The sequence below is a fragment of the Etheostoma cragini genome, chromosome 6 (genome assembly GCF_013103735.1).
Source record: "Etheostoma cragini isolate CJK2018 chromosome 6, CSU_Ecrag_1.0, whole genome shotgun sequence".
Classification (NCBI taxonomy): Eukaryota; Metazoa; Chordata; class Actinopteri; order Perciformes; family Percidae; genus Etheostoma; species Etheostoma cragini.
Window position 1 is genome coordinate 24,233,055 of NC_048412.1, and position 13,890 is coordinate 24,246,944.

At 39.1% G+C, this 13,890-nt stretch overlaps 1 protein-coding gene across 2 annotated transcripts in view; it reads left to right on the forward strand.

The window, feature by feature from the left end:
- Positions 1 to 13,447, forward strand: part of rgl2 (ral guanine nucleotide dissociation stimulator-like 2) — a 28,917-nt gene extending 15,470 nt beyond the window's left edge. For both annotated transcript variants that reach the window (XM_034873300.1, XM_034873301.1), the window contains 13 exons: positions 1,337 to 1,446; positions 1,989 to 2,204; positions 3,114 to 3,217; positions 5,154 to 5,238; positions 7,221 to 7,280; positions 8,405 to 8,491; positions 8,603 to 8,635; positions 9,039 to 9,160; positions 9,258 to 9,344; positions 10,058 to 10,151; positions 10,351 to 10,575; positions 10,797 to 10,911; positions 11,792 to 13,447. In XM_034873300.1, coding sequence (XP_034729191.1) covers positions 1,337 to 1,446; positions 1,989 to 2,204; positions 3,114 to 3,217; positions 5,154 to 5,238; positions 7,221 to 7,280; positions 8,405 to 8,491; positions 8,603 to 8,635; positions 9,039 to 9,160; positions 9,258 to 9,344; positions 10,058 to 10,151; positions 10,351 to 10,575; positions 10,797 to 10,911; positions 11,792 to 11,973 — 1,520 coding nt within the window. In that variant the 3' untranslated portion in view covers positions 11,974 to 13,447. The remainder of the gene's footprint in view (positions 1 to 1,336; positions 1,447 to 1,988; positions 2,205 to 3,113; positions 3,218 to 5,153; positions 5,239 to 7,220; positions 7,281 to 8,404; positions 8,492 to 8,602; positions 8,636 to 9,038; positions 9,161 to 9,257; positions 9,345 to 10,057; positions 10,152 to 10,350; positions 10,576 to 10,796; positions 10,912 to 11,791) is intronic.
- Positions 13,448 to 13,890: the final 443 nt, after the last annotated feature.

Consider the following 13,890-nt stretch of genomic DNA (forward strand, 5'->3'; position numbering starts at 1 on the left):
GCATTGCCATTTAGCTCAAAGCACTGCTGTGTGTTCATACAGCTTCAGATCAACTAGGGCTGACTCCTAATCTTGTTTTCTCTCATCCTGTAAACTCGAGGTCACGAGTGACGAATTACATTATCTTGACATAACAAAGTCATTTGTTATGTCAAGGGTTTTCCTGAGATAACTAGACAACTAAGCTGTTTTCCTTGAGAAAGCCACGATACTGTGAAACAAAACAACTTCATGATCCCACTGGAAGTGATTCCTTTAACGAAAGCAGGGGCCTTCAATGTTATTTAGACCAAGAACCCCTTAACTGTAAGAGAGATAGAGCGGGAAACTTGGTTGGTTTTAGGTTAGGTTGATATTAATTTGTGCATCGTCCCTACTAAAATTAAATTAAATCTAAATTTTAAAACAATGTTATTTCTTCTCAAAATGGTATTTTGTTTGCAAATGACTCGCACAAACCAACATATGAATAGATATTCATAAGAACCAGTTGAACTCTGATGTGCTCAATGTTAAACACTATGATGAATGGAAAACACTTCTTCTCCATTCATCATAATGACAGAGGCTTTTTTTGTTCAGTGTTACTACTACTACTACAGACAGTACTAAGTGTGTTGCATAATATTTTAGAATATTGTTTTTATACTCAGAACACACAAATACACATTAACAAATATATTTTTATTTTTCACACAAAAACAATGTACACAGTACATCCCAACCAGTACAAAGTTACACATAGAGCTAAAAATGTAGAGAGATTTGAGATTATGGTCCTTGACCTTTTTCGTCCTTGTCTGTTTTACACTAAAAGGGCAACAGATTGTAAAACTGTGTGACAGGTGTTTGCCCATGTGATTAGTCAGTTTGCATATTTGAATGTCAGGCGGTGTGTTCCTTGTGAAATTAAGAGATTTTCTCCATGAAAATTGTGCCAAACGCAGAGAATTGTGTGTGGTGTTTTGAAAAACTATGTGTTTTAGAACCGCAATTTGAATGTAAAGCAGAAATTGTGCTTTTAGTTTGGCAACATTGGTTCAGGGGGTTGGTGCATGAGCTACATGTTGTGGTCATTGTGTCTCTAGTACCAGTATTTGTGTGTAAACAATCGAGAAAAACTGTAATGGATGTTCTCAGACATTTAAATTTTTGGATGAAAAAACAATGATTTGGCGGCCCTCTGGAGTAACACTGAGGACCCTCTTAGAGTCGCGGACCCCCTGTTGATGATCTCTGAACTAAAGGATAGAAAAGATATATAGGGCCCACAAACTAAGGTGTTTCTTACATATTCTGAATCCACAGTTTTATTGAAAAGCTTCACCCTTTGCAGATCAGAGCAGTTTCACCAGCCCTCCTCCTGACGCCTCCAAGTTTGAACCCACCAGCGTCCTTGGATTCCCTGCAGCGCTTATCGCTGAGCAGCTCACCAAAATAGAGACGGTGAGTTTTCTTGTAACATGTTTCGCATGATGCTAAATATTGACCAATGATACTGAAAATGAATTACAGTGAATGCAAAGCTATTCATCAACATATCACTTGGTTTATTTTTACATGTCTAGAGTATGTTTGCATGATACAGTCAGCACCTCTGCTGTGAATTCATGTTGACTCTGTAGATTAGTTCAGGTACAGTCTGTACAAAAGGAGCCATACTATTTTGTTTCATGATGAACTTTGACCGCCTGATATGGATACATTCCTATTTTTTCTGCTCTATTTCATAGCACTAGAACATAGAATCAATCTCATTTGCGTGTTTTTTTTGCTATCCACACCATCAGTTTGTTCGGTATACACAGAATTAAAGTGGTACTTCTAGTAACGCAAGCCACCAGACAACATCACAACAGAAAGACGCCACCCTCAAATCCTCAAGCTCTCTAAGCACTAAATTCCTCAAAGTGCAGGTTTCCTGTTTTGAATACTGATTTCCAGGAAACAGACTGTTAATTATAGATCTATATGTTGTCACTTATCAGGAGCTGTTTGTCCGTCTGGTCCCGTACCACTGCCTCGGCTCACTGTGGTCGCAAAGAGACAAGAAAGGGAGGGAGGGCGTTTGTTGGTCCGTCCGGGCCACCATACGTCAGTTCAACAAGTTGGCTAATGCAGTTTTAGCATCCTGCCTTTGGCCTACTAAACTGCGCAGCCAGCAGAGAGCCCGACTGCTGGAGAAATGGATCAGCGTGGCAGAGGTCAGTATGCAAAAATCGAAAGTCACAGCTCTAAAAATGCAGGATTTCCTGCCATACTTACAGACCAGAAGTGAAAAAATGTTGCTCCTCTTGAAATGAAATAGCTAAGAGTATGTCAGTTGGGATTTTAATGTTTTCCAAAAAACCTCAACTGTGCATTTCCCAACAATAAACCCCCATTAATCCCCTAACCATAATCCTATTCTCAGCTCTGACTGCACATACCATCACACATTCACAGCCTGCTTGGTTTCTGCTGTGACTGTGCTAGTAATTTCACTTTAATCAATAGCTATGGGCAAAACACATTAATCAAGTCTTTATATATGGTTCTTTCCTGGACAGAGCAGCAGCAAATCGACAAATTGCATTCTCTGTTTGAGTGAATTTGGTGGTCGACTAATTTTGTGACAAGAAAATGACAAGAGTGATTATTAAAAATCTGCATACTTTATACAAGAAGTAGCTTTCAATTCCAGTACACATTTAGAAAATACAATAGGAAATGTGCATGAAGATTACTTACCAGAAATTTGCTGATGACACACACACACACACACACACACACACACACACACACACACACACACACACACACGCACACGCACACGCACACACACACATACACACACACACACACACACACATATCCTGTCCTTGGTTGGTATATCATATTTTCTTTATATATGAATAAGCTGCATCACATACGCACAAACATTCCAACATCCTCTTTGGCTTCCAAAACATCTTTTGGGACAAACCTCTTTAGCAGTATGCATTATTTAGCACCTAGGGCTGACACTGTAACTCAATACCGGCCAAACCCATACCCACAGGTGCCGTGCAGTGTGTGTGTGTGCGTGTATGTGCATGCAAATTATTGTAGTTTTCTGTGTGTGCTTTCAACAGGAGTGTCGAGCCAGGAAGAACTTCTCCTCACTGTATGCCATCATTTCGGCCCTGCAGAGTAATCCCCTCCACCGGCTGAGGAAGACGTGGCATGACACTGACAGGTCGGCACCTCTCACTTTAAAAAAACTAAATGCACGGAGAAGGATTTACACTGTACAAGGGCATTTGTAGTTTGCTGTCCTTTCTGACTGCCTTCCTTAAAAAATAAGACATAGATAAAAAAGACAAGACAAAATACAACAATGAAAATGAGGAAAGAATTAATAAAAAAACAATATATCTGTAAATAGTTATAAAAAAAGAGATGTCAGAACTCAGGTGGAAAATAGTATGAGTTTCTACAGTACAGTGGGTAACACAGTAGGCATTGTAGTATTAAAGGTGTTCTACGCGATGTTCGGTGATGTCACTTCTTGTTGACTTTCAAAGTATTGTCAAACAAAACGGAGGCTAGCTCGCCCCTCCCTCCTCCTCATCCCGTCCTAACCCCCTCCCTTCTGCACACCAACCCACTAACCCCCACACCCAAATCCTTCTTGTCGGTTATTGGCTGGAACACTGTTTGTTATGTTCGGTTGTGCAGGTTGGCGCACTTTGTTCTGTTGGCGTGTGTGGAGCCTGGGCTGTCTACAGAGACCACGTTTTTTTTTCAGTGTGTTCTGGGGACAGGCAGCTCGTGGATAGTGAGGAGATGTTTGCTGTATGTGACAAAAAACATGTGACATTTCTTAGAGCGTCTTTAAGTAATTGAAGACTTTTACTAATCTCTAATGGAGACCAGTGGAATGCAGCAGTGGCACCTCATGTCTCACATTAGTGCATAACTTCTTTATATTAATGAACGTCCGTTAGTTGCAAACAATTGCCAAATGAGTTGATACAAAGCTATTTAAGACTATCGGCTCCACATAACACTCTGTATTCCTCAGCATGGCTACGTTCAGAAAATTGTGTCATCCAGCAACTTTCCCGCATAGAAACTTGAGTGAGGATAATGACCTCTTCTAAAGAGTCCATCATGTTTTTTTTAATCCTCCGTGTCCTCCGTGGCTACTAGTTACTGGGTTATTACTTAGAATTCCTGGGGAGACAAAAAGTACGCACTGTAGCTTTAAAAGTGAAAGAAGCATAACTGATTCTCAAAATAGAAGATCTTTCTCTTAAACAATAACCCCAATTGACTGTGGATCATAGCTATAATTAATGTTATTAGTTTCACCTCGGCTTTACCTGTGATGACAGTTCACACACTAGACAATAGATAATAGGAGTAGAGATTGCATTAACATACAGGTAGAAACTGGCTTTAAAGTAGGTTATTCCAAACTTCAGGAGAAATTTTTTGTCCTCGACTTATAGGATAGGAAATTAATACCTTTTGTATTTTTTGACTGTTGATTGGAAATACAAGATATTTAAAGACGTCAACTTGGCTGGGGTATTTGTAACTACATTCTGACATTTTCTGCACAGAACAATTAATCAATTCCTCAAGAAAATAATCAGCAGATTAATTGATATTGACAATAATTGTTAGTTTTTGGTGCTTAAAGAGATTACAAAGTAATATCTAGAAAATACTTGTTTGCATTCTATGAAGGAATATATGTAGTATAGTCATTTTCAGCTGCTTAGAACGTAACACATATTTTATTACGTGTTAAAAAATAATTTTTTTAAAACATCTACCCTACATAAAGTATTATATTAATTGTAAATGTGATGTGTGGTTAGGACCTGGAGGACAGTTTCTTTATCGCTTCAAACTGCATTATGGGAAACTGTTGTTATTCTTTATTTATTATACACCAACTCAACCTTGTAAATAACTCTGAAGTAAACTTCATAAAGAAAAATAAAATTCCATTCCTTAAGCTAAAACTAGAAAATGCCAATCCAATTACATAATTTTGACTTTGCAGACACTTTAAATTCAGCATGTACATAATGTCTTCATAGCATTTCATTAGCTTAATAATGTTAAAATATGAATGATTATTCTATTAAATTAAATTCACTGTTTTGGTCACTTGGCAGGGAGGCAGTGAGGAGATACGAGGAACTGTCCGAAATATTCTCAGACAAGGACAACTACTCACAAAGCAGAGAACTCTTAAAGGAGGTAGGTTTCTGTCACGACAAAATACCGAGTGACAGTGGAAATATAATATATTGTACATTTTCAAAAGGATATCAGGTTCTGGATGATGACATAAATAGAGCAGGTTCAGTAAGAAATTTGTTCTTTTGTTAATGGCTCGCAGAGGCTGTTTTCTCTTAAAGCGAAGGATTTAAGCCTGAATGACGTGTTTCCTTTGACCATTTGTGTGTTTGATAAAACTATCTTGTTGCTTAGAGGTTGGAGAACCAGTTTCTTGTGTTGTAGAGCTGCCAGTTTGTAGTGCAATTTAAGTCTAGAGTCACATTTCAACAACTCTCTTGTGCTGTCTTGGACTTGTTTGAGGCCTATTTTCACTTAGGTCCTGCTGAAGAGAATCCCGTAATTAAAAAGAACAGCAGAATGAGATATTTACTAATGAGTCTGCCAAGAGCCACTCCTGGAACACGTGTTGAATTCCTGCAGTATCTGCGCAGACTGAAGTCGAGCCTTCTCGGCTGAAAACAACATTCAGTGGTAGAGATATATGACTGCTTGAAAAGACCAGAACCCAGTCGAATCTGGTTGAGAACAACTGCCCTTATTCTGTCAACACTTTCACTTCACCCGTCGGAAGACGCACATTATATTTAGTTTGCGCTGTGTGAGAGAGATGTTTTGATTTGCTGTTATGGTGTAATGTAGGCATCAATATCTTTGCATTAGCTGTGATTTTACCCATGATACCCCCAAAGGAATTCATCCAAAAATGTTCTTTCATTTTAGAAACTTCACTCTGGGCTTTGATGCCAGAAAGACACCATCTTCTTCTGTTGCCCTTTGATTTTTTTCCCCAGCATGGTTACTTGCTTCCCTTTATCTCTCAGCTTGTCTAAAAATGACTACAACTAGCAGACGGAGTGTGAGATGAATGAGTCAGACTAATAAAAGACTTTCTAAAAGTTTGAGGGAAGAAATGATTCACAACACTGTCATTGAAGCATTTGACAATGTTTGAGCACTTTATAATAAAGCTTGATTAAAACAGACTATGTCTTCTCGGATAATGCCAAGTTGCCATGACAAATCTCAAGACTGAGCAGTGTCAAATTTTCATTTACATTAATAATTGTCCTAATAATTTATCATCCTTTATTCATGTTCATGTCAGTTGTCATGACAGGATTAGGTTTTGTCTCGCTTAATGGTACATTAATGGCAATTTTATGTTATTGTTATGTTTTTGGGCCAACTATAATCCGTTTTTTAACACATTAAGCACATAAACTGAGTTTCCAATACCCCCATACGGCCATAGAAATCGGTTATTGACAGTTTAATTGTGGCATATATTACCTATTTATTGAAAAAAGAATTTCCCTTTGTTTTAATCAAATGGCATGAGCATGATGGAGTTTGTCCAGTTATCATGTTATTGTTGCGGTTGAAATTTACACTTTAAGGACTTCTTGTCCATGTTGTCTTGAAAGTGGAGTCAAAACTTGAGAAATGTTGGCAAACTCCATCTGTTGATTAGCCTGGAAATCCAGATTAAGGGTCTGGCATCAAGTAATGAAAGTCACCCATCTCGAGGGGTGGCACCAAGCATGCATCTCAATGCAAGCAATTGGATAAGACTATGACCAATCACAGCAACACACTGGGTGACGTATCCATAGGCCCAAACACTTAGCTACCAGCGGAGCTAACTGGTAGATTAAACTGTTGTCATATGTTTAGCTGGCCTCTGGCCCGCCTATATCAGATGCAATTATGTGATTGGTTCAGCTCGGCTACAAGGTTATAGTTAATGAGCAACACTACTCAATGCAAGATTAACTCACTGAGCAAATTAAAATTAGGCTCTTGCAAGAACTCAGGATTTCCAGGGTATCTGTTGACGAGGATCATGTAAAAGCTCCAGAAGAGCTACTAAATAGACTTGAGACTGATTTCTCCACAATTTTTCCAACGCTAATAATGAACTTTAAACCTTTTCCTTGCAGGAGGGCACTTCAAAGTTCGCCAACATTGACCACAGGCTCAACAACAAACATATTAATAGGGTAAGTTGAGTGGAAATTAGGGAGCATGCGGGTTTGGTTGTGGTTCACTTGTTTGCTGTAGTCTACTGGGTTGAGTATTTAGGTTAGGGAAACTAAACTCCTTCAACTACTTGACGAAAACCAAAGACTGTTGTCGCACAGGTCAGCACTTGGGTGTAAATGGCTGAAATACTGAGATCACATGCACAGTTTAACATTTGTAAATTATTAAAGACATTTTTGTCATGGAGGAGTAACTTAAAAATGACCTCAACATTTGCGCTGAGGCAGATCCTCAGATCCTCAAGCAAATAAAAGAACAGTTTTCACTAACTTGACGGCCCACGTCTGGTCTGCATACCAATTGTTGTTTAGCCTGAAGGGTAGTACACCCCCGGAGGCCTTTATGGGAGACCTTGGAAATGTTATGGATGATGTAAGATCCTGCAAAAGTGTCATTAGTATTGTTAAAGTTAGGGGGCAAAATGTTGTATAATATTTGTAGAAAAAAAAGGTTTGTGGTGAAACTTGGATTCAGGTGTCTTTTAGGGCTTATGAATCTTATTTTGTTGTATAAATAGTGTATGCTGTGTCATAAATGTCCAATATAGGTTTAGTACATCACAAATATGAGTTGAATCAAGTTTATTTTTAGTCAAAGCACTCAGTTATATGCATTTGCTGATAGCTTAATAATGGATTTCAAACTAAAAGTTTTAAAGTTTATTTGTATAGGGACAAGTTTGTAGCTTAAACCATGCCGCACACCACAGCATTTATAACCTAAGATAATTTGCAACGCCTGTCTTCAGATTAACCTATGAACTACATTATTTAGTTGACTTGACAGTACTGTTTTTCTACAGAAGCTACATTCAAACATTGATACTGATGTCACTTTTGCTAAGCAGAGGGTGTTTCAGTTGTTTGATGGAGGGTTGTAAGCACGATCGACTGGCATGCAGCAGCGAAGTGGAACAGAGGGCTGTCGTGTGTGTGATGTGCTGAATCCTGAGCCACCGTTTGAAAAACAGCTGCAGGCGGCTGCTCTGAAATCCCTCGCTGTGTGGGCTCTTTACGATGTGAATAGAAACCTCAGGGGAACTGATAAAACACTTCTTCTTTGTTGTTTTTTTACTACACAGTCCAACGCCCAGGGCACAGTGCCCTACCTGGGCATTTTCCTCACAGACCTCACTATGCTGGACACGGCGGTCAAAGACAGGCTGGATGTAAGTTCTTCTCATCTTTATCAAGGGGAACGTTGGTCACAACCCCTGGAAGTTGCACACTATCTTAAAATGATCAAATTTACATAACACATCCTGTCACTCCCTTTGCAGAATGGCTACATCAACTTTGACAAAAGGAGAAGGGTGAGTGTTGCGATACGCATCAGTGTGAAAAATAAAAGGTTAAAAGTTCACACTTAAAATAAGAGAAGTTTGCTTGTAGCGGATCCTTTTGAACTAAGCTTATTTTTCTGCACGCTTACACCGACAAGCAAGTAGTAAAAAATCGTGTGACCCTGAAAAGATCCAGGTAGAGAGACGAAGAAGAGATACAAAAAGAAGAGAGATATGTGGGGTATTTTTGAGATAAGAGCGTCGTAAAGTGAGGAGAGGGAACATAATACTTGAGGGAGGAAATTATTAAGTGGTGGGTGCGTGAGGTGCAAGATGAAAATAAAAAAAAGAACTGGCACAGTTATATTAGATCAGCCAACATGGGTGCTTTTTTATTATGACACTTTGTGATGATTTGCCTCTTTGTTCACAGGAGTTTGAGGTTTTAGCTCAAATCCGGCTCCTGCAGTCTTCTTGCAAAAATTGTGTTTTCACCACTGACGAGGCCTTTATACAGTGGTATCAGAGTGTACCGACACTAACAGAGGAGGAAAGGTACCTATCTGAAAGTTTGGTTAGGAGTAATGTAATGTCTTGAATGCATTCATTTGTGTTTGTCAGACAATGACACATGTGATTATGTCTATTTCAGTTATAGACTGTCCAATGAAATTGAAGCACCTGGTGAGCCTAGCCCCCGCGGCCTTACTCCAACAGTCATTATCACGCAGTGCTCAGAGTAAGCTATACTGAATACACACACACACACACACACACACACAGCAAAATGATGACTATAATACCACATTCACACAATTCAGAATATGTAGACTAGGATTTAGGTCAGGGTGGGTTGTCCACTGATTTTACACCTGAAGTTCAGGTTACTCGTCCCAAGGAACACTAATATCTTCTGTGGCTCTTAATGAGCTTTTTAAAGTCTGAAGCATATCTCTGTTTGGGCTTGAGGATTCAAATATTTAAAAGAGAGCCTGTATTACCAAGGATGCATGGATGAGGACACATGCACATGTGATTTGGGGCTATATATAAATTAAATTGACTTGACTTGAATTATAGGAGTTTTGGTTCCAGACTATTCTACAGAAAAAGCATATTGCTGCCTTTTCTGCTTCAATTATTGACCATTTAGTATCTCATAAGTGATATTAAGTGGAAGTAGTTTTTTTTAAATTCATTTTTACTCTAACACACAAAACAGACAAAAACATACAATTTGCAACATGAACCTGAATGTTACCCCTCCCCCATTATCACCACCCACCCAGACAAAAAGAAAGAAAGATGACACAATACAACAAAAATAGTAAAACTATAAACCAACTAAATATATGTTTGAATGACAACACCATATTGAATAATTACTAATAAAAAAAATCAGTAGTTTCAACACTAATTTGAAAGTCTTAATACATTTCCTTGTGTTTTCAGCCTGAGTACGTCTCGGACCAGCCTGACTGGTGACAGCGACAGCCTCTTTGACTTCCCCTCCCCTGTCAATAATCTGCTCTCAAAACTCACAAAGGTAATATACTTTTAATGTACTTAAACTTTTAGGCCAACTTTGCATTCCTATTAGCTTTTGTTTCACATAGTTTGTAGGAGTGACTCTGTTTTTGCTCTGTCTAAATCTGCTAAACCCATTGTACTTAATGCGGGTGTTAGGAAAAGCAATCAGGTCCTTTGTTATCAGCAGCCCCGTTTGCTTTTTATTTCGATTGTAGCATATGAGATCTCCGTCTGTGTCCTGTCTGGATGTCGACACGTCTCCTTCAACCACTGACTCCACCCCTGCCACGTTGACTCCATCCACTCCCACAAAATCCCACCGCCGATCAGTCTCCTGCGGCAACAACCCCCCTAATAACATCCAGGGGTCGGGGCCCGACATGCGAATCATCAGGATACGGATGGACCTGCAGGATGGAAACATGTACCGAAGCATACTGGTACTAATTCAAACCATTTGAATGTAATTCACTGCAGCAGTGAGATTGTATTGCTATAAAATGCGTTGTCCCAAATTATCTGCGACATGCTGCACTTGTTCTGTAATGATAGTCATCAGATCCTGTATTCTCCATGTATCCTGAGGATACAATGGACCCAGGATATTATTAGTGCAGATCAAGCTGTCCCAGTGTCATTGTTATCTCTTCTCTCCCTTCAGGTTACGAGCAATGACAAGACCCCCACTGTGATCAGCTCTGCCTTAGAAAAGCACAATCAGGACCCCAAACAGACGTCCAGATATGAGCTGATCCAACTTCAGCCTGAAGGAAAAGGTAAAGACGTGTCTCCAGTGCGGAAAAAAACAACACCTATTGGAAATATACTAGAACCCGACCGTTACATCGTCGGGCCGATATTATTGGCCGATATTGGGCATTTCCCAAACTATCGGCATTTATTATATCTGATAAAATGTAATCAAATAGATATATTTATTTATTCATTTTTTAATATGCATTCATCAGAATCATTCATAATGAAAAATAAATGATTCTGATAAATGAATATTTAAAAAATAAAATGAAATGATGACGTTATGAGTGTTGGCGTTGCATAGTTTGTCCAGCAGAGGGCGCTCTGTGACCTCCCAATTGGCAACACGGATAATTTTTTTTGTTATGTGTTTTTGTGCAAAGGACATTAACTTTCATATCTTAAGTTGGTATTTTTATTCCTTTTACATATCAGAACTGTAATATATTTTGATGTACCTCCGTTCTGTTGTGACATAAAACAAATTATCATACTATTTTAGTGAGAACTCATAAATAACTACAAATAACTAATGATAGGGAAACCTGTTTATGTTTTGTTATGCGTTTCAGGATTCTTTTTTAAAATATACAGTATATTGGCCGCTATATCGGAATATCAAATATTTTTATCGTTGGCCCTAAAAATCCTTTATCGGTTGGGCTCTAAAATATACTTTGCATTTCTGCTAGAATTATTTTGTATTTCTTCCACTAGTTTCATCATGAGGTGGCGTATTTATGTTGTCCAAATGGAGACAACCTGAGATCATCTTTTTATTTCTTCTTTTGCGTCCATCTAACATTGTGGTTAACTTTTTAGTGTAGCACAGCAGCAGCTATGAAGTAGCTTTACTGAAATCTGACTTGTTTATTTGTCTCTCTTCCTTTCCTAATGCAGAACTGGTCATCCCTGCTACAGGAAATGTCTTCTATGCCATGACATCATCGAGTGTTGACTTCCTGTTGAGGAGGAAAGGCGGGAACACTCCTCTGAGCTCACAGCCGATCAACACGGAGACAAGCGCCACTTTTCCTCGAATCAAGGCCAAGGGGAGGAGACTGGTCAGGACACTATTTTGACATCAGATTTCCCTGAATAAAACTTTGTCCCCAGTAACGGGTTTTTCTCCTCACAAACTGTAAATGTGGCCTTCTACGCATGCCTTTCTCCCTACAGAGAGTGCTCTACTAAAACACCAAAACCCAGTCTCTATCAACGACTCCAGAGCAGGTTTTATCAAACATTTCATACCTCAAGCTGCCCTGCTGCGTTCACTAGAGCCGTCTGCTACTGAAGAACCGTGTCAGTTTTCCTCTTTTCCTAAACAGTATGCATGACTAATTTACACCTCAAGGTAAGCAATGAAAGCATTTAGCTGAGTGCTTTTGATGCTGGCTCTCGAGTCCCAGTCAGTCATCACTGCATTTTCAACACAATGACTAAGATCCATTTCCTTGCTTATAGCCACCAGGAAATTCCTTGTTGTTGTGTGCCTCAGTCGTGAGTGATGCTTCCAAATGTAAATAGAGGATTGGGTTGGTCAGAACGTCTGTGATCAGCTGAGATTAAGGAATATGTTTTCTTTGGGAAGAAGCATAATAAAATCTAAATACACAGAGCCTCTGAGATGTGGTTCTGGTAAACAGCACACATGAGAATGACCCAAAGATACAGTGTGAGTGCATCCATGTAGCTAAACACTGGAGCTTGTCAAATGAGACATATATACGTTTTATGTATTTATATATTTTCTACATCTGTATGATGTCAACAATGTGTTTACACTGGCGAGAAGCTCTAGGAGGTCCTAGAAGCCAAATTGTCTAATTCATCAAGGAAAAAAATGCATCAAATACCTGCAAGATTTCCACTTTAAACAGGGCAGCACATGTCTACAGACAGAAATTAATGAAATTACTGTTTATATTTTGAAAAGGGCTGCTTGTATTGACTAACCTATTCTTTTGGGCATTTTAGGCCGTTATTCTACAGGACAGCCTAAGAAAGGAAAGGGGTGAGGGAGGGGGATTGACATGCAGCAAAGGGCCGCAGGTTGAAATCGAAACCGGGTCCGCTGCACCATTCTTGCAGTTTGTGTTGTAGTTTGAAACCCTGTTTCCAGCAGCAGCTGTTTTTAGCAAAAAAGTAAAAAAAAGTAAAACTGCCTTGTGCTATCTGCCCAACAGCAACCAACAGACATACAAAAAAAAGTCAAACATTTATCTAAGAGCCAGATAATGTCCTCAAAAGTTGCTAAAGACCACAAGGAGAGTGATATGCACTTATTTTATCAGATGGACCAAGATTCAATTCCAGATAAAAACTTCTTCAGTTGTTTGTGTAATTAAGCAGCTGTTCACTAACATCTTGGCTGTTGAAACTTTATAGGCTGTCACACAGCTTGTTTTAAAAATCTTCTGACCCCTAGTGGCCAAGAAATGATTATTGATTTATAAAAAAGAGACTTAAAAATATGCAGCACTTTGAAAGCTTGTGACTTTGCTTCAGTTTATCACTAGTACCAAAACCACAAGGAGAACCATAAGGAAAATCAAAACAATAACAAAACAACTTTATTAAGCATAAGGTTTCAACTTTTCAACAGAGCATAAGCTAAACTTAATTTATGCAGATTTTCACACAGCTCACAAAGCCTCAGCTCCAATTTCATGTAATGAATGAACATGTCAACTTCCATGTTGGTTTAAAACACGCAACCTCATGTGACCAAAGTCTTGTGACCTGTAGTTGTACTCATTGCTGGTGAGGCCACCGTACTGGCTGAGGCATGAGCATAGCAGGACCAGGGAGAGGATTCTGGGTAATAGATGACGTGTGCTAGCGTTATGCTATGCTACTGATTGTTTTAGTGCCTTTCACTACAGGATGCTCGTCTTTCCCGTGTTTGCATTAGAATGTATACAGTGCACATGGAGGAAACACAGTCACCTCCAGTGCTGTGTAGTCTCACATCAAAGCTGTTAATGCACTACACA